At 38.4% G+C, this 22,000-nt stretch overlaps 1 protein-coding gene across 4 annotated transcripts in view; it reads left to right on the forward strand.

Moving 5' to 3' along the window:
- The window catches only part of plch2a (phospholipase C, eta 2a), a 105,663-nt gene that overhangs the window by 61,274 nt on the left and 22,389 nt on the right, over positions 1–22,000 (forward strand). For all 4 annotated transcript variants that reach the window (XM_040153153.1, XM_040153155.1, XM_040153156.1 and 1 more), the window contains exons 8-12: positions 410–530; positions 9,183–9,354; positions 12,478–12,585; positions 16,369–16,524; positions 20,258–20,356. In XM_040153153.1, the coding sequence (XP_040009087.1) occupies positions 410–530; positions 9,183–9,354; positions 12,478–12,585; positions 16,369–16,524; positions 20,258–20,356 (656 nt within the window). The remainder of the gene's footprint in view (positions 1–409; positions 531–9,182; positions 9,355–12,477; positions 12,586–16,368; positions 16,525–20,257; positions 20,357–22,000) is intronic.

Here is a 22,000-nt window from a genome sequence, read left to right on the forward strand (position 1 = left end):
ACTACGAAGCCATAGTGTAGATACTGTGTTTTGGCTTGGTATTTCGGTCTGTTTTCTAGTTAGTGCAAATTCAAAAAGCTGTTCTCAAGAAATTACATATTTCTATGGCATCATATTTTTTATATAGTAAAACAGATACATATTATAACTTAATTTGATCAAATATGTAGTGTTTTGCCTTGTAGGGCAGAATAGGGCTCTATGGCAAAGAGGAATAAGAGAGATCAGGCTTAGGATACATACAAAGTACTTGTTAGGATGCATTAATTGTTGGTTTGGGTCTGTATATGGAATTTGTTTTAGGTCAGGACAGTTTTGACGATAACTGTAACATTCTTTTTTGATTTTTTTTTTTTTTTAAAGTAGCTTCCTGATCATACTGTCTCTTCTTTTTCTTTCCTGTCCACAGTGGACTGTTGGGATGGTCAGGACGGTGAGCCTATCGTCCACCATGGCTACACCCTGACTTCCAAGATTCTCTTCAAAGATGTCATTGAGACCATGAACAAGTATGCCTTCGTCAAGAACGAGTACGTTTACACACAGACACACACACACACACACACACACTCACTCACTCACTCACTCACTCACTCACTCACTCACTCACTCACTCACTCACTCACTCACTCACTCACTCACTGTTAATATTTTCTCACTCTTCCATTTATTTATTTTATTCACTGACTCACATGCTTACATATTCAATCAGTCAGTCACAGATCTTCCATAGATTACTTTCATGTTTCATCGTCATCCATTGATGGCAACTGACAAACCAAAGAAGCATGTGTGCATACGGCTTTAATAAGCATATGGACAACAACTCCAGCAGTATATGGATATGTACACATGGCAGCGTTGTATTACACAGGCTGCTGGGTTGTAGAAAATGGAGAAGAATGGAGGAGGTGAGGCTTGGAATACAATTGCCCAATCACGTGGGTTTAATACATTTGAAAGCATCTTAACATGTGAAACATATTATGTGTTTGGTTGTAAAGGCTTTCCCTAATAGGTTGATATAGTGTATATTTGTGTTTATTCACTGTTAGGTGATGGCATGTGAGGTAATGAGTAAAATCTTCATTTAATTTCAATCATTTGATCATAGACTAGAATCCTAAAATAAATGCTTATGGAGACAGAGACTGGGTTGATGTCATGGGTGCAGTGTGCTTTTTTGAGGCTTATGTTTTTGGTCATTCATTTGTTCACGTTATTTTATAGATTTTCTGTCTCATTAATTTGCAGCTAGTCTTTTATATTTGATATTTTCCTGTTGCATAGTTTTTTAATGCAGTATGTGTTGTTGAAATTGCTGTAATACAACAGTGACACCCAAGCTGGTAAGACTGATCGGCATTAGGATCCTGTATCTGCACTGGAAGTAGGAATCATCTCTGTGCTTCTCTGTCTGCTGGCTTTAAAACAAGTACAAGTGGCTCTCCCATGGTTGTCGCTTGCATTGCATCATAGGACCTTTGCGTAAAGATAGCATTCCTCAACTTTCCCCTGTAGTGCAGCTGGGCTCCTTTTAAATCTCTGTTGCTCAGCGGGCGTCGTGGGACCGAAATGCCATATCCCCTGTTAACTTACCTACTTGCACAGACCTGTGAGTAATATTGAGTATGCTTGACTGTTGAGTGGAATGCTACCTTCACTTACTTTCTTTAATACTCTTGTAGAATATTGGTATCCGTTACTAACTGGTTGTCCCAGTAGGGGGCCATCCTACACTTTGTTCATGAAGAGTACATGTTCTGTGACAGAAGAAAAAAAGGCTGGCCGGAGACATGTGAGGATAAAATGCAAATATGCCACACCAAATAGTTAAGTAAAGCTTTCAAAAATATTGGATTTTGTGGACATTCCGTTCTTTCAGAAGGTACAACACCATTAAAAATTCATAGCAACCCATGGCTGTCCCAGCTTTCAACTCTGTATGTGTGAACAATCCGTATCATGTCACCCCAAAATTTCTCATTGGTGATGAGTTGGGTTGAGATGTGGTAACTGTGAAGACCACAGTACGTGATTCATATCATTTTCATCCTAATCAAACTATGCAGTGAGCCCTTGTGCCCTGCTTGGGAACTGCACCTGTTATGTTTCTTGACTCATTTATTAATATTTTTCTTTTAATTTGTATGTACAGACCATACACAGATACAGTGCATTCAGAGAGTATTCAGACCCCTTCACTTTTTTCGCATTTTATTATGGTACAGCCTTTTGCTAAAATCCTTTCCCTCATCAGTCTACACTCAATAGCCCATAATGACAAAGTGAAAACAGAATTCAGACCCTTTGCTATGGCAGTTCAAATTTAGCTCCGGTGCCTCCCATTTTTATTGTTCAACTTTGAGAAGTTACTACACTTTGATTAGAGTCGAATTTTGGTAAATTCAATTGATTGGACATGATTTTGAAAGGCACACACCTTTCTGTATAAGGTCTGACAATGCATATCACAGCAAAAACTAAGCCATGAGGTCTAACGAACTGCCTGCTTAATTCATGCTTAATTCTAAGCATCATGTCTGAAGGAAATGGTGCACTGCTCATCAACTGCCCAATTCCATCCCATCAACGGTGGAGAATGGTGATGACAACATCATTCTGTGGGGGTGTTTTTCAGCAGCAGGAATTGGGAGACTGGTCAGGATTGAGGGAAAGCTAAAGGGAGCAAAGTACAGAAATATCCTCAATGAAAACCTGGTCCAGAGTGCACAGAACCTGGGACTGGGCTGAAGGCTCACCTTCCAACAGGATGATAACCTCTCTGGAGAGACCTGAGAAATGGCTTTCCACCGACAGTCCCCATCCAACCTGACAGCGCTTGAGAGGATCTACAGAGAAGAATGGCAGGAAATCCCCACATCCAGGTGTGCAAAGCTGGTCGCGTCATACCCAAGAAGACTCAAGGCTGTAACTGCTGCCAAAGGTGCTTCAACAAAGTACTGAGTAAAGGGTCTGAATACTTATGTCAATGTGATATTTCAGTCTTTCCTTTTTAATAAATTTGCAAAAAATTCTAAAATTCTGTTTTCACTTCGTCATTATGGGTTATTGAGTTTAAATTGATGAGGGAAAAAATGAATATAAACAATTTTAGCATAAGGATGCATTGTAACAAAATCTGAAAAAAGTAAAGGGGTCTGAAAACTTTCTGAATACACTGTATATCCCTATAAACCAACCTCTGCATATACAGAGACATAATGACAAATATACAGAGAAATAAAAGCATAAACACAGACACCCTCCTCCTCACAGCATCAGAGACTGATAATCGCATTGAAATGCACACAGTCTAGAGGATACAGAAAAAATCTCTATTTTTAGATCCTGTCTGTTCAAGTAAAATGAAGGAGAAACACTCACTTTGTGTGCATGTTCACCCTCAGTGCATGATTTTGAAAATATAATTGAGTACACCATATTCCACAGATAATTGACTAAAAAGGAGCAGGGTAAAAGGCTGCATTCAACATCAAGGATTGATCAGATTTTCCAGGACGCTTAATAAAAACAGGATCTGCAGAGGGCTGACAGGGACAAAATTGGGATGAAAGGCTTCCATCTGATGGAGACCGGGAATCAACACAGTCAATATGTTGTGAATGAGGAGTCTGCTCTTGAATTTAGCTGCTTTTTAACACTTGTTTTACATGCTAGACCACATATGCTTCATGCAAATAGAAAATATTAATTAAAATGTTTATCCAGATGTGCACATTTAATTTTTCTGTACAATATTTTTATTGAATATGTTTTCTCCTGTAGGGTAGTCTACAGGAGAAAACAGAGAACTTAAAATTAAAAAATAAACTAAAGAATTATAATAAAGTAATAATCCCACAAGATCAGTCCCACCCAACTCTAACACCAAACAACGGCCACAATAAAAGCAATGGAGCCAGAGGGAGAGAAAACAAAAAAGAGAGAAAAAAAAAAGAAAATTTACACACATTAGTATGTAGAAATTCAACTATACATGTCTAGACAGATGAACGTGTGCACGTCACACATATCTCTTTGTCAACCAAAAACAGACAACAGTGAAATACCCACGTAGCTACTACAATCAGACCAGCATTTGTCAAAGAGATGTGGTTTTCTTTTGAGATTGAACATAGTTTTTTTCTGATGCCATGTACAAGAAATTTCTTTAAGCCGACGATCTGCACTTTTCCATAACAACATACTTTGTGTATTATCAGCATCATGGCCAGTTTGATAAACTGTACCTTGTTTCTTATTTTAAGAGGGATGTCAGATATGTTGCCCAGTAAGGATAATTTAGTTTTAATTTATTACATTTCCAGAACATGTGACTAAGATTACCTGTCTTTATTTGACATCTAGGGCAAAGCTCTGAAATTGATTCATTTATCCTATGGAATCTTTCTGTTGTAAAATAGGCTCCCAGTCAACGTCTTCAAAATCACAGTCCAGGTCCAGCTCCCATTTGGTCTTAGTGTTTAGGGGTTTAGCCTCTTTGAAGACCAAAATTCTGTTATACAGTCCTGGTTGAAATGATTGGCACCCCTGAATTTTATATTATATCTATTTTATATCTACAGAAATAAATTCAAATTAACCAATTTTGTAAAATCAGAATATTTAATAAAATGTCCAAAGTTACCGAACAACCACAAAAAATGCTTTCATATAATGGAATAAAAAAAATACAGAAATAAAATGTATGCTTGACACAATTTTTGGCAACCTTTTGCTGAATTTAAATTACTGCCTCAAACAAAAAAAAATAATACTCACCTTTGCTTAATTTTTTAGTGTTCACATGACCTTGTTTAACCAATGAATGTTGCTTTTACTGCATAAAAAAGGGCTGATTGTTTCCAGTTTTTTTTCACAATGTCAAAGATAAGCGAGCTCTCCAAGAGCATCAGAAATGCTATTATCAAAAGACAACAATTCCAAAGGCTACAAAGGAATTGCCAAAGATCTTGAAATCCCTGTTTCAACAGTTCGAAATGTTATCAAGAAGTTTCACAGTTGTAAAACTGTTAAGGCGCTTCCAGGAAATGGTGTTAAGAAGAAACTCAGTGAGCGAAATCTGCAAAAGTTGATGCAGTTTGTGGGAAAAAAACCCCACACAAGATATCTACAGAGTTTCAGGCTGACCTGGAGACATCTGGAGTGGTGGGTTCAGCCCATAGTACCATACGCTGCACTCTAAACCAAGTAGGGCTCCCTGGGCAAAAACCAAGGAGGGACACTATTATTGCCTTTTCGTGATTTTCTTTCAATAGTAATGTTTGCAAAAACTTTCATAGATAAGCCACAGTCTTTTTGGGATAATGTTCTATAGAAAGATGCAACCAAAGTAGACGTCTTTGGGAATGCAGTGTTTCAGTCTGTTTATAGGCAGTGAAATGAAGCCCATAAGGAAAAGGACACCCTACCTACAGTAAAACATGGTGGAGGTTCTATCATGATGTGGGGCTGCTTTGCTACCTCTGGTGCTGGAGGCATTAAATGTAGGAATGATGAAATAAGAAGACTACCAAGGCATTTTAGAGCAAAATGCGTTACCCAGTGTCAGAAAACTAGGCAAAGGTCTTGGGTCTTTCACAGACCCAACAACCTAAAGCACACATCCAGAAGCAAAAAAGAATCTTTGAAAAGGAAAAGATGGACTGTTTTAAACTGGCCAGCAATGAGTCCTGACTTAAATACTATTGAAAATCTTTGGAGAGAGCTGAAATCTGCCATAGCAAAAAGAACTCCTGCAAACTTAAGAGTTGAACGCCCAGCAGTGGAAGAGTGGCAGAAACTACCAGCAGACAGGTGCAAAAAGCTTCTAGATGGCTACAAAAAACATTTATAGGCTGCCATTGTTACTAATGGTTCTGCAACCAAATATAAGTGAGGGGTGCCAATAATGATTTGTGTTGGTATTATTTCACTATTATGCAAGTTTTGTTTTTTAATTTTCTTTCGTTCAGTCACTTTGGACATTTTGTTAAAATATTTTGATTATACAATATTGACTTATTTGCATTTATTTCTGAAGATATTCAAAATTCTCACCAGTAATTTTAACCAAGACTGTATGTTAAGGACAAAATGCCTTGGGGATGTTTAATATCTTTTAGAATTTCAGGAGGGGCTTTAAGGGAGTGGCTTTTCCTCTCTGAAATGTACTTATGCAGTGCCTGACATTTAAACATGTCAGGTACATAAGTTTTTGAACAGTATCAGACAGATGGCAGAAACTATAGGAGTGGCCAAATCAATATGGTACATTAAAAAGCAGGAATGCACTGGTGAGCTCAGCAACACCAAAAGGCCTGGATGACCAAAGAAGACAACCAAAGTGGATATTGCATAATTCTTTCATTGATGAAGAAAAACCTCATCTCTACATCTAGCCTGGTCAAGAACCAGAGGGGGTAGGCGTATAATTGTCAAAGTCTACTATCAAGAGTCACCATAATGAATGTAAATACAGATGGTTTACCACAAGGTGAAAACCACTCGTAACACTCAACAACAGAAATGCCAGATTGGACTTTGCCAGAAAACATCTAAAAAAGCCTGCCCAGTTCTGGAACAAGATTCTTTGGAAAGATGAAACCAAGATTAACTTGTACCAGCATGATGAGAAGAGAAGAATATGGAGAAGGAAAAGAAAAGCTCATGATCCAAAGCATACCACAGTATATGTTAAGCATGGTGGCATGGGCATGTATGGCTGCATATGGAACTGGGTCACTGGTGTTTATTGATGATGTGACTCCTGATAGAAGTAGCAAGATGAATTCTGAAGTGTATTGGGCTATAGTATCTGCTCAGATTCAGCCAAATACTGCAAAACTGAGAGGACAGTGCTTCACAGTACAGGTGGATAATGACCCTACAAAACATATCGCGAAAGGAACCCAAGAGCTTCTCAAGGCAAAGAAATGGTATATTCTTCAATGGCCAAGTCAGTTACCTAACCTCAACCCAGTTGAGCATGCTTTTCACTAACTGAAGACTCAACTGAAGGCAGAAAGACCTGCGGACAAGCAGCAACTGAAGGAGGCTGCAGTAGAAGCCTGGCAAAGCATCTCAAGGAAGGAAATTTAGCATTTAGTGATGCCCGTGGGTTCCAGTCATTGACTGCAAAGGATTTTCATCCAAGTATTAAAAATAATCCTTATATTTATAATTATGTCCAATTACCTTTGAGCCTCTGAGAATGAAGGGATTACAAAAAAACTTTAATTCCTAAACATTGAATGCAATGTTTTTGTTCAACCCCTTGAATTAAAGCTGAAAGTCTACACTTCAATCACATCTTGATCTTGATGATCACATCTTGATGATCCACTAAGGTGGTGCAAAGAGGCAAAAATTACAAAAATTGTCCAGATACTCTCCAAATACTGTACCTGACTGTATTTGAAGAAATTAGTAGTTCGGAGGTGGAAGGCTCTACATAAGGAATTCTTAACTCCCTGTATTTGCCATATCTTGGTTAAGCCATCTCGAAGTACATTTGATAAAGCAGGGTTTGTGTGGAATGGAGTGTTACTGTGAAGTATAAAAACACTATTAAGAAGTGTCTGAATGGCAAATCAGATTCGGGACGTGTGTTTAATAAAGGGATTATCAGTGCCATTCTTCAGAGTATGATATGACTGGATAAAAGGAATGCCCCCCAGCAGTGCAGCTGATGTGAGGCACTGCTCTATTTGTTTCCAAGCACGTGAATTAACTAATTCTGTCTGCTATATCCATTTATCCCTTGCCTGAAGACATGCTCATTTATTAAATTTCCATCTACACTTAAATGACCATTCATGTTGGAGTCTTTTTAGAAGTGATAATAAAACTTCTTATGATCAATATCTTGAGTTTTAAAGCTGTTTATTTTATTCAGTGTATATTTAAGTGGTTCTAAACCAAAGACTTTCCGAAAAACCATGTCACAAGAAAAGGTTTATTGCAACCATACTGGTCTGTAAATCTGCCAGTATAATAGCTTTAAAGAGTGGTTTGCCTTAAACTTAACTGTAAAGCTGTAGTGTCACTGCTAGACAAATACGTAAAAATTTTACTTCTAAAATATGTTGTGTAGCTAATTAGATTAAATGTTTAGATGAATCTACTGTTAGTCCAGACTGAAAGATTTTAAATGTTACTTTTCTAAACACCAGAGGCTGCATTCACAAAACATCATAAGGCTAAAAGTAGCTCCTGACTGGCTGAGTTAGAATAATTCCTTACAATGTTAAGAGTCTACAGCCATGCTAGTGTCTCTGTGAGGCTATATTTGAGCTAAATGCATCAGCATGCTTACAGTAATGAGCATTGCTGACATGATAGCATGTTGATGTTTACCAAGAATGTAAATGCAAATATTTGCTAATTAGCACTAGAAACAATCTCCAACTGAGACTGATGAGAATGTCATTAGTTTTGTAGGTATTTGGTCATAAATCAAAGTATTGGACAAACTGAGGATTTGATCATATGGTGGCAGTAGATGTAACGGCAGATCAGTAACAGTTGTCAACATACTTCAGTACCTCTCCTGAGTCACTGATACCTGCTCAGTCAGTCAGTTGCTAAGTTAATAGGTTAAATATAAGTTACTAGTTAATAAAGTTCCAATCAGCTTACTAACAAATCCAAATGATCAAGTCAAACCAGAGTTGATGGTTTGCACCACTTTCCACTTCTTGGACATTGGAAAAGGCTGATGAATATCTAGGCCATCTATCAGAATTATTCATCAAACCAAAAATGCACTCTTCAGACACCAATTTGTTGACAGTTCATTAAGTGCATATTACATTTTTTTTTTAATGTAAGAGTGCATAGAGAATAACAGGAAAACATACTTGTCAAATTACAATTTAAAATGTCCATTTAAGTTAAAGTTCTTTTTTTTTTAAGCCAAGAAATGTAAATTGGGTGCCGTCTTGAAAAATGTTTTACCTAGATTTTAGTCGTTTATGGTGTATTTTATTCCTGTTGGGTGTTATTGGTGTTATTTTATTATTGGACTGAACAGTGTGTATTGTCTGTACTCATGGTTGAGCCAACAAAAAACTGAATTTGAGTCTTAAATCATGCCTATCATAAGCTCTAACCTCTGCTGCAAAGAGCGACCTTTCAGCACTATAAATCTGAATCTGTTGTTTGACATTATCTCTCAGCTACCCAGTCATCCTGTCCATAGAGAACCACTGTAGTGTTCCTCAGCAAAAGAAGATGGCCCAGTACCTGACTGAGATCCTGGGGGACAAACTGGACCTGTCCAACATCAAAGCTGAGGAGTCTGGACGGCTGCCATCACCAAAAACACTCAAGGGCAAGATCCTCATTAAGGTAAAGTCGGAGCGTGGGTGTAAAGTAAAGCACTCAGGAGTACAATCTGGATGTTTACATAGTTAGTTATTTACCTCAGTGAGAGGAGTCCTTCCTCAGGCGATTATCTCAGCTCACCGTTTTATTATTTGGAGTTTGAAACTAACCAAGCAAATTTCAAAGGCAGGAAATAGTGGGCCAATTGAAGTGATGTGGTTAGAGTATTTGAATATGACGTTTAAGATAAAGAGAAGGAAAAATATAACCTGAATGTAGGAATGAGGAAGAAGCTTGAAATGTTTATGGACTGTGTGTAGTAACAGCAGACTACAGGCTGGCTCATTATCTGGGCGTACTGGTCTGTGTTATTATCAAAAAACCATATCCTAAGTGCAGCTGACCGCAGACAATCGGGTAAATGTGTTGAAGGCTGCACATCAGGAACAGTTTTGAGTAATGACCTTTAATTCACAGGTGAGTGGAGCTCTGAGTTGATAAAAATGTTGATATAGTCATCTATGTAACCCTCAATTGATGTAGTATGTTTACAGCAAGCTTTGTTTAATGTGCCAGGTGCTTATGTTGCTCTTAGTTTTGCCTCTCAGGCATATAGGCCTTTTCTACAGCAGGAAATTAACCCATAACCTGGCGCCTGTCATAATCTGAACATTTAAGGACTTTGTGATGCTTTTATACCACTTTCTTGCTTCCTTGTTTTTCCTCTGTACTTTTAACTCATTACTGTCATAAAAAGTCAATAGCAGAAATGACCAGGGGTTGAATTGGGCTGGAGCCAACCATAGCTGAGCTCCACCCCCTGGCAACCAAATGGCGTTCTGCCTCTGCTCAGCTACTTCTCCTTCAGTATCACAGTGTTGCCAAGTCTCACACCTTTGGCTTGGAACATCCACTGTCAGACACTGTCTGACACTGACCAAAAAACGAAGACTGTAGCTCAATTTCTCTAACGTAATTAAATAACTGTGGCCATCTCACAGCAGCAGGATCCATACATGTGTTTGAGAGATAAGCGGTGCGCAATTTACGCACATGGCACAGCAATGGTAATTTCATAATTATTTAAATCTTCTAATGTAGCGTTTGATCTTATGGTTGCCTTTTTAACCTTAATGCTTTTATTGCACGGTGAACAAGTGAGCTAAAATGCACATAGATTCTAAATTTAAAGTGAAATCACTGGGAACAAAGTGAGTCTAGCACCATCAAAGTCCAAATATTTCTCTGGTAAAATCCCCAAATCCTTTTCTGGCGTGTCAAGTTGATTATTACATGGAATTTTCAGTTTTGTTGTTGAAATGCAATAACACTGAAAAGCTTTAACTTTTCTAATCACTTCATAAATAAAAAGTATAAATAAAAACACTGTTGTACTAAGCCTGTAAATTACTATTTGGATAATGGCCTGCATATTTAGGATGCTGCATTATTGTCTTTTGGGACTTCACATAGTTTCACGGAGGTGACTTTTTTCATTTTCAAGTGGAGGCAACTTAGAGTTCAGTCTTACCCAAGGACACTTCAGCACACGGACAGGAGGAGCCAGGGATCAAACCACCAACCCTGCAATCAGAGGACAACCCGCTCTATCACCTGAGCCACAGGCACCCACCTGAGGCAAAAGTGCCTGTACATGGACATGGTTCACCAATGGCTTTATCAGCCATTAAATCCTCTGCAAGACTTTGCCACACTGGCATTCAAGAGGGATTGCAAACCAATGACAACATAAAGACAGTCATATAAAGAAGGGGATTATAGGCTTCAGCAGGGGCTGGGAAAATTTAACCATTTTAATGGCATTCCTAATAGTAACAGCAACATTTATCAAAATCAGATTATCAAAAAATTGCAAAATCCCACTTTAAAGTCGACCATTGAAACAGATCGGTGATGTTAACTCGTCTGATGAACCTGTGGCACCAAAGACAGGAAGTACCACAAACTAAGTTTATCACCTGAAACACTGCCATCCAATAAAGCCTGCATAGTGCAAACAGTTACTGTGTCAAACCCCAGCAAATAGCCCCATCACCTGGTACAAGCAAGGAGGCACTCAGAGAAAGTGGTATGACATGGTGTCACTATGCAAGGGGCTTCAAGCTGATCAATGTCCGTGACCAAGATTTTGACTGTCTGGCTGTAAAGATTCAAGATTTTAGAAAAATTATACAGACCGACAAGATCAGATATTTTTGTTTATTTTTACATCCACCAAGGAGGTTATGTTTTCAACCGTGGCTTCTAATTGTTTGTTTATTCGTCAGCATGAGTAAGTAAAAAGTACTGAATCGATTTGGTGGAGGAGTGGGGCATGGGCCAGGGAAGAACCTATTAAAATTTGGTGTGGACTTGTTAAGGGGTTGATCCAGAAGTTTTTTATCACTTTTCTTAATATTGCAAAATAGGGCATTTTTCCACAGTTTCGGCAGTTTTTCTCAGCAAATAATTTAAGGATCTTGATGGTTTTGAGATCTATGAGTTTGTACAATTTGGTGCAGATCCAGATAATAATCCAGATTTGGTGGAAGAAATTTGTACTTATTATTAATAGTAAATAATAGTGCACCAGCAGCATTTAGGAATGCTCACATGAGTATTTCATTCAACATGCAACTAATAAATAACTAATAGACTCTACTGAGTGCCCTTCTAGTTGTATAATTAATTTATTTTAATAGATTATTTGTATCTGTTTTTTAGATTCTGAATCTTCTACTGGGTATTTAAAAGCTTAAGGAAATCTTCCAAGATCAGCAGAAATATTTACTTTATTGACTTAATGTGATCTGCAGTATATCGACACTGAAAATATTGTTGTTATAATAGCTCTAATGTCAATATTTGATGCACATGTTTAAACTTTGTGCAGTTCTAAAAAGAAAAAAAAAGAGATTTCAGATTTGTTGTTTTGTTCAGTTTCAGGTTTTTGCCACTTAATGTCAATTGTTCCTTGGTAGACAAAGTTGAAATCTGACCTCATTTTTTTGGAGTACACTTTGCCTTACATACAGTGCAGTAGAGAGATGACCAAGAGGATGGTCCCTGCCTTGGCAAATTGATTAAATGAATGATACAGCTGTTTGGTATTATAATGTGAGGTTCTTCTGACTTGCTCTCCACCAGGGGAAAAAACTGCCTCCCAACATCGATGAAAACGCAGAGGAGGGAGACGTGTCGGACGAGGACAGTGCTGATGAGATGGAGGACGACTGCAAACTGATGAACGGAGATGTATGTTCCCTGTTTGGTGTTTTCCTCCACTTTACCACTTTTTCTCCTCTTTCTACCAGGCTTACATGCAGGTTTTGTGTCCTTGTGTCCAGCACATGAAATGTGAATTGTGCGTGTATTTCCTGTTCTAAGCAGTGGTTATGGAGTGTTCTCCTCTTCTACCTTTTCTTTGTTGCTTTTGTTGATCTCCTGTATCTCTGCTGTTTGCGTTTGTCTCTTTCTTTCTGTTTGACTGTTTGTTCTCATTTCCTGCTCCTCTTCCTGTTTGTCCCTTCTTCTTCTCTTCAACTGATGCTTGCTTTTTTCAAAGTGGAAGGTAATGAATAAAAAGCTCATCCTCAGCCACCTCAGAAGTCTCACCCAGTCATGTGCCATATTTTCTCATCCTAACTGTGAAAGTTTAAGGTGGTAGGTGCAAAAGCACTTCACAGTATTACATCTTTAAGATAGTCCATCAAATGTTGTGTTGTGTAACGATTTCTTATACCAAACCAAACATGCGCATGGATAGGTTTTTTGTAGGTCCTTAAACTAGTTGAAATAGTGCCCATCATAAGCAGCAAATTAACAATATTCAGTACTGTTGGTCCTGGGATTAGCCAGAGTTGGACAATATTTCAAGTGGTGTAGTCTCAAATTTTTGAGAATAGAGACTATCTGGGAATAATCATTTGAGGTTTACAATTCAGGCTCTATTCAATTAACTGATGATAAAAATGAATAACTTCACTTGAGAAGAGAAAAAATTTAGGATGGACCTATATAGCTAGCGGGTAATACATTAGGACCAAAACTGCTAGGACAGGCTAATGCTGTTGTTGGTGTTTTTTTGTTTTTTTGATATTACCTATTGATCTTTATCAGTTCCTAATGAATATGTTTACTTCAAATGTTGGCAGCATGTGTGGATATTTTTCTCACTTTACTGAACAAATTCACTTACAGAATAATTCTGAGGTAAGTCCTGAAGCTTCAGGTGTAGTCCAAAGTTTATTCAAGAAGATTGCAAAAAAGTATCTTAAGTATTCAATATCTGCCCAAAATATACAGTATTGTGCAAAAGTTTTACATAGAGTATATACACACACACACACACACACACACACACACACACACACACACACACATATATATATATATATATATATATATATATATATATATATATATATATATATATATATATATATATATATATATAGGTAAAAACTTTTGCACAGTAATTTCAGAGTGGAAAAGCATCTGAAACAACAACATTTCTTATTTAAAAGACAAAAATAAGAACTATCTGACTGTTTATGTGTGTGTGTGTGTGTGTGTGTGTGTATATATATATATACACACACACACTCACACACACACATAAACAGTCAGAGTCATAAAGAACTATCTTCAGAAACAAGAGGAACAAGGAGTCCTCCAACAGATGGTCTGCCCCCTACAGAACCATGGAGTCAGTCTGGGATTACATGAAGAGACACTGAGACAGCTTAAAGCCACAGAGAACTGTGGCAAGTTCTCAAAGATGGTTGGAACGACCTACCTGCCAAATACCTTGAAAAACTATGCAGGTGTACCGAGGAGAAGTGTGATCACAGCAAATATGGATTTGATTTCGATTTTTTTATGTTCATTGAACTTTGTTTGAAGATAAGTGATAAATAAAAAACTATTCATGGCATTATATTTGAAAGCATCCTCACTATACTTTTAGTGCCTAAAACTTTTGCACTGTAATGTCAGAGTGGAAAAGTGTCTGAAACAACAACATTTCTTATTTAAAAGACAAAAATAAGAACTATCTGTTCAGAAGAAAGCAATAGTCTTTGCTCAGGTTAAAGGTTTGTGTCAGTATAATATTTATCAATTACACAAGAAATATGTAATCCCCCTTCATCATATCAATCAAATCTGTTAGACAGCACTGTTTGGACCACACTCTTCATTAATAAAAGCTCAGTATTTGTTTTATATATTCAATTCTGATACATCTGTACCGAACACTTAGACATAACACTCAAAGAGTATGTAAATCTGCCTGTGGTCTGATAACAGAATGAGGAGGTTTTTGGATACACTCTGCCACCATGTGGCTGAGCTGAGCATGTGCATATTATTCTAAGCAAGGCATTGAGCAGTGATCCTTCAATAAGGACATCTTTTATTTGTTCCACTGCATCTGTATAAAGGATGTCTCACTATCAGTCTCTGTCATATTATCACATCTGGAAAGGCTTACATTTCTGAAGGGTCCATTCATTAAACACTCATGGAGGTTTTTTTTCATGTACCAAAATGAATTGCTTCATCTTTGCTCCTTATGAAATGTGAGTTTAGGATCCTGCATGATGTGTTATTCTTCTTAGTCTGCTCAGACCAGAGTAAGAGATAATTATCCAGGGTCTCTTCTACAGTAGAACCTCAGATAAAGCCAGTTGACTTAATGGGTCAGTTTACCTACAGTATAAAAACATATCATAACATATATTTTCTCTCCTACCTCTAGTGGTATGCACCATGCCAATAGTTTGGGTTTTGGTTATCTGTCTCTGAGATTTCTCCTTCCACCCCAATACACTTTTTTCCAGAAACACTATTGCTGTTACTCTGAATAATCCACAGAACACACTGGGAAAAGTTTTTGTTGGAAATACTTTTTATTAATTTAATATTTCCTATGAAAACCGTATATGCTTTTAGAGGTAATGTGGGTGAACTGACTCATTATTTGGAAAAAAAAACATTATTATTTATTATTATTACTTATTTATATTTACATTATTATTTACTGTCATACTCTCACATCTGGAATGGGTTACATGACTAAAGCAATCATTCCTCAAGTGGTGTAGGAGGTTTATGTAACAAAGTGTATTGCGTAACCTTTGTGCCTAATGAAATTTGAGTTCTGGTAGGATCTTGCATGATGTGTTTTCTTTCTTTACTTGTCAGACCAGAGTAGGATAGACTTTTCCAAGCTGTCTTTTAAGCTACGACCTCACACAAAAACCTAATTTACTAGGGAGGATTGTACACAACAGCAGTTGACTTCATGCCTGAATATGTGGATCTTATTAAAGCATAGTATTCCCTCTGGAGTCGAGATGATAGATGAAATTAAGGTTGATATTGTAGTTTGACGGCTTTGTTGATTCTGACAAGGTTGAATAGCTGAGTTTTACTGCTGGTTCTTCTGTAATTCTGATTCAATGTGACTGACGGTTTTACACTTTTTCTTCATTCCTTATTTTAAATACTTTTTGAGCACTTATGACACTGAGATATTCAGTGTCTGCTCTTGTCATAATTGTTTTTAAAAGTTGATATTTTATGGCTCCACCTAGCAATTAGTTTCATTATCAATGGATGTGTTGATTATTTTTCTCAAGAAATTAGTAAGCCTATAAAGCGTCAGAAAATAGTAGAAAAAATGGCCAAAAACAAATAATCTCCCAGAGTACAAAGTGACGTCTTCTGATGACTTGTTTTGCCCAACCAACAGTCCAAAACCCAAAAGATATTAAATTTGCAAATATTTAAAAATAGAGAAAAGCACCAAGTTCTCACACTTAAGAAAGAAAACAGAGAATATTAGGCATTTCGGGTTTATAGTGACTTAAATGACAAATATATTATAAAATTTGTTGCAATTACACATTTATGATATGGAAGATGCGAATGAGCAATAACGCCCAGGTACTGTTGAAAGTTATCTTCATCTCTTTTATCCTGAATGAATATATGTAATCATCATCATTCTCAGTGGAACTGTTCCTCTTCCAGACGTCCGCCAACAGAAAGCAGGTGGAAAACATGGCCAAGAAGAAGCTGGACAGCCTGATGAAGGAGTCTAAGATCCGAGACAGAGAGGACCCAGACAGTTTCACCATCGCAGCCCTCCCTCCTGCTGGGAAGCCAACAGGCAAAACTGGCTCTAAGGTAAACACAGACAGGGACTCCTACTGAGCCAAGATCTTACTTGATGTTTCTGATATACTGTAAATTAGAATCTATGTTTACACCCTATGCACAGCAAAAACATCACAGCAATGAGTACTAAGCATGCAAGACAGAGACATAAAAGAGGATGATGGAGTTTGTGATTAGTAGTTCATGGTTTTTATGTGGTTAGGATAGGAACAAAGCTGTTAGTAAATTTAGTGTGCTGCATTCAAACTAGGCAGCAGTATTTTTAGTTGCAGCTGGAGGAAAGACACTATATACTTTAATTCAGATGAACTGCAAACACGCTAAAAATGGAAACATTAATTTCAAAATATACTTTAGTTTTTGGTGTTTTGCTGGCTTGCTGCAGGAAAAAAAAGTGAAAATCAGCCTTCATCCATTTCAACAGGAGCTTGGCATTGAACTTACTTTTCCTCATTTGCTCACTCCTCCTCGACTCTTTTCCCTGAAATCAAGTGTGTAAAGAGGAGACAGAAACAGGACTTTGAGTGGTCAGATGTCAGTTCAAATCCCTGAGCGAGCTGTGACAGTTTCTACTGTGTCATTAGGCATTTACAGACAGTGGTGCCAATTTAGCGCCTTTTGTCACTAGATTTACACTTTTCACACCCCTTTAGATGGCATTCTTCACAAAAGCATCTAGTAAGAAATCTAGGGACTTTTTGGACAAATCTTCAAGTATACCCCGCAAGCACAAGGTCGGGCTTTTCCTCCGTGGGCACACCTCTCTGCATATCATTCAGTTGACCGTACAGCAGCTGACATAGACGTGAATGAGCCTCTAGCTTTCTCTCTGAGTGATCATTTTACAATTAAATATAGCCAAAATCAAAGCACAGCCTTTGTCTTTAACTTATGTGTATGGTGATTTTGTCAGACGACATTGCAGTTATAAGATTTTGATTTTAGCAGTGCGGAGCAGTTTGGAAAGAGCTTTTAAGTGACTGCTACTTAACATGTAGTCTTAATGGGCCGCGTTTCAGTCACTATTTCATATTTGTTCCGTTGTCTGATGACAGAAACAGAAGAAACGTAAGTAAGAACAGCTTCATTGGGAATTCGACTGTGTTAAAATACTGTATATGAGAGCAGTTTTCACTGTGCAGGAGCTTCTTCAGGTCTTAGGTGTTACTCATTATCTGATATTTAAGATTTGCACATTGTGTGACATGACAGTACACAGAAAAATGAGGAAGTGACATTATGGACCATCTGAAATGTGCACGCAAATGACCCAGAAAGCTTTATAAATGGCTTTATTATTTTTAATCACCCACACTTCAAACTAATTTTATTTTACCTGGTTCTTCTTCCTTAACAGTGTCCAGTATTCAGAGATGAACATTTACATTTAAATTTACATTTATATCTACTCATTTGGCAGACACTTTTATCCAAAGTGACTTACAAGTGAGGGACAAAACTAAACCTTCAGTACAGTAGGAGACCTTCAAGTAAGTGCTAAGTGCTGGATCTATTGAAAAGAAAAAGTGCATGGAGATCAGCTAAATAAATGCAACGAACGTGCGCAGTAAGTGCTAGTTATGCGTTATGCTTTAGAGTTGTTAGGAGAAGGAGGTGCTCTTGGAAGAGATGAGTCTTCAAGAGTTGCTTGAAGATAGAGAGGGACACCCCTGCTCTGATAACATTTGGTAGCTTGTTCCACCATCGGGGAACCACAAATGAGAATGGTCTGGACTGTGATTGCCTTGTGTGCAGGGATGGTAATGCCAGACAACCTTTTCATTCAATGGCCAAGAAGGAGCATAAAACTGTATAATTGGGTTCAAGTAGATGTGTGCAGATCCAGAATTCACTCTGTAGGCAAGCATCACTTGAATTTCATCCGGTCGGCCATGGGTAGCCAGTGGAGGTCAGTAAGCACTGGAATGACATGTGCCCTTTTAGGCTGATCGTGCCTGCTGCATTCTGGACAATCTGTAAATGTTTCACATACGAGAACGGAGAGCCACTAGAAGGGCATTGCAGTTGTTGAGGCGAGAGATAACCATGGCTTGTACCAAGAGATGAATGGCATACTAAGTCTGGTAAGGCATGATTTTTCTAATGTTGTATAGGTCAAAGCAGCAAGACCGGCAGACAGATGTAATATGGTCAGAGAAGGATAGCTGGTCAAGTCACCCAGGTCTCTCATGCCCTTGCTTGGGGTGAGAGAAGAGGCGATATTTATGTTGATACTGTGATAGAGAGATTGATTGGCTGAGATGACTGAGAGTTCAGTCTTAGAGAATTTTAGTTGAAGGTGGCATTCCGTCATCCATGTGGATATGACTGAGAGACAGGCTGAGATCTGTGCCAAGACCGTGAGGTCACCTTGCAGTAATGACAGGTATAGCTGGGTGTCATCTGCGTAGCAATGATATGAGAAGCCATGCGAGCAGATAATTGAACCCAAGGAGGTGGTGTATATTGCAAAGAGGAGAGGCCCCAGCACAGAGCCTTGAGTGGGGTCGAGCGAAGGCTTTTTGAGCACAGCTGTTACCTGAGCCTGTTTGAATGCAGTTGGAAATGTTCCCAAAGCCAGTGAGGCATTTATCGCACGTGTGATAGCGGATATGATTGTGTGAGATTTTGCTTGTAGGAGGTTGGAGGGAATGGGATCTGGCATACATGTAGGACGACAGCTACTAGTCAGGAGTTTTGATACCTCGCAGAGAGATTCTGTGGCATCAATGACCTCCAGTGAGGAAAATGTGCTAAGACGAGGTAGAGCAGAGGCAACCACTTAGAACAATTGGGTGGGAGACATGTTGCGGAGGTTGCGGCAGAACGAAACCAGAGCTACCACTAGAACCACTAGCTCATCCACAAAATCACCCATTTGTCCCAGTGGATGGTAAATGACAATCACAGAGACTTTTACTGGAGCAGTCACCATAACAACATGGTACTTGAAAGATGTCTATTTGTTTTACAGGCAACAGTTGAGTGAATTTCCATTTGTTGGAAATCAGGAGGCCAGTCTCACCTCCCCGCCTAGAGAGATGGGAGGTATGGGGGAATGTGTAGTTAGTGGAGAGTGCAACTGGGGTAGCAGTGTTTTCTGGTTTGATCCAAGTCTCAGTGAGCACCAGAGGCTCAAGGGATAGCTGGTTAGCATAGGCAAAAATTAAATTAGCTTTGTTAACTGCAGACTGGCACTTCCAGATCCCTATAGGGAGGTCGGCACATGTGGGTGAGGATTGTGTCAAAGAACGTAGGTTAGCCTGATTTCTTTGCCTTTTGGCATAGTGATACTTTTTGCGTTTACTAGAGACACAGGAATGGAGTGGCAATTATTTAAGTGTTTCTTGTCAAATCGTGCAAATAAAATCATTTATTCCTGTTATTTGCCTCAATGTCAATTCTGTTGTTGAAGTCATGTTTTTGATTATGCTTTTCAATTGTCATGTTTTTAATTCATGTTGAGTGGGGAAGCAAAGACAGTATTCCACATTTAACTACAATCTTACCATAGTACAAAAAACAGTTATCGGCTGAGCAACGTCTTATTTTTAAGACCAACCAGTTTGAATTTAATTGTTTAAATCATGCAAAAAAAAATCCTGAAAATAACAATTCAGTCCAATAAGTGAAAGAAATGTGGCACAAACTTAAGATGAAGAAGAACTAATCAGTTGTTTTTATCATTTTCAGTTACAAATGTTTCCTTACAAAACATGCTAAGTTTCTCCTCTGCTGTCAGGCTAAAAGTGAGGATGGAATGGACACAGCGGACGAGGCTAATCTGAGCAGCACCAAGCAAACAGGCCGCTCCTTCATGGAGAGTTTCTCTAAACGCAAGGTGGGCCTTTTTATTTGTCCTTTCTCTGCTCTACTCTCAGTTTTAAAAATCAGTTTTCTGCATTTTCCTCCATGTGTATATCTACCCAATTTTCCAATCCTCTGTGATGAGAACATACAGTCCTTGTCAAATCTACTGGAACCCTTGAATTTCAAGTATACAACTCAGAATATCTTCAGAAATAAATTCAAATTAACCAATTCTGTATAATCAGAATATTTTAATGAATTGTCCAAGTTTACTGAACAAAAGAAAAACAAAGAAATAAGAACAAAACTTGCATAATAAAATACAAATAAAAATACAAACACAAAATTAACAGCTGCCACAATTATTGGCACCCTTTACTTATATTTGGTTGCAGAACCAATGGCAACAATGGCAGCCTCTAAACGTTTCTTGTAGCCATCTAGAAGTTTCTTGCACCTCTCTGCAGGTAGTTCCTGCCACTCTTCAATTGCTATGCATTCAAGCTCTTTTAAGTTTGCAGGACTCCTTTTTGCAATGGCAAATTTCAGCTCTCTCCAAAGGTTTTCAATGAGATTTAGGTCAGGACTCATTGCTGGCCCAGTTTAAAACATCCTTTCCTTCCAACCATTCTTTTGTGAAGCTGGAAGCATGCTTTGGGTCATTGTCCTGCTGAAAGACCCAAGGCCTTCACATCAAACTAAGTTTTCTGAAATTGGGTCAACACATTTTGCTCTAAAATGCCTCATCGTAACTGCCTGAAGAGCCAGACGAACAGCCCCGCCAGTCTTCAGCCAAGGAACGCCTCCAAGCCAGGCAAACGCTAGTTCAACTGTCATGCTACTGTGTGATAAAATAGGACAATTCCTCTCAGCGGTGGCAAGGATCCTCTTGGCTTTGCTTTGCATGCTTCTCTCTCTCCCTTCCCTTACTAACCCATGCCTACATACATCTCCACACGTTCACAAACACGCTTGGTGCAAAGATAGCATGGTGGCATAGCCCAGTTTGCCCCAACGCCATCTTCTTCCCAGAGACACTTGTTAGATGACATTTCCTCCTTTGTCTCTCACTCTGTCAGTTCAGATCTAGCAGTTGAAATCTGGCATCTTTCCCTCTCTCTCTCTCTTTCCCTCTCCCCCTCTACACACACAGACCCATTCACACACTGCTACACATCACATGTACTAAATGTCTGCTGGTTTGCCTTAGTTCCCATAGTTGCTTGTTGTTGTAGCTATAGTTGTATAACTATGTATAGCTATTTGGACAGTGATGGTGTTCGTAATTTTGCCTTTGTACACCACCGCAATGAATATGAAACAAAGCCATCAAGATGTGACTGAAGTGTAATTATTAATTCAGCATTAATAAAAGGGGGTTTAACAAAAATATCACATTAACCGTTTAGGAACTGCAGCCCATTGCAAACATAGTAAACAAGTAATTGGCCAAACCAACATAATTGTAAATATAAGGATACCTTTTAATACTTGGGTGAAAATCATTTGCAATCAATGACTGCCTGACATCTGGAACCCATGGACATCACCAAATGCTGAGTTTCCTCCCTTGGGATGCTTTGCCAGGCCTTTACTGCAGCAGCCTTCAGTTGCTGCTTGTATAGGGGTCTTCAGGAAGTGAAAAGCATACAAAATTGGGTTGACGTCAGGTGAC

This window comes from Xiphias gladius, chromosome 18, assembly GCF_016859285.1.
Source record: "Xiphias gladius isolate SHS-SW01 ecotype Sanya breed wild chromosome 18, ASM1685928v1, whole genome shotgun sequence".
In the NCBI taxonomy this organism is placed as follows: Eukaryota; Metazoa; Chordata; class Actinopteri; order Istiophoriformes; family Xiphiidae; genus Xiphias; species Xiphias gladius.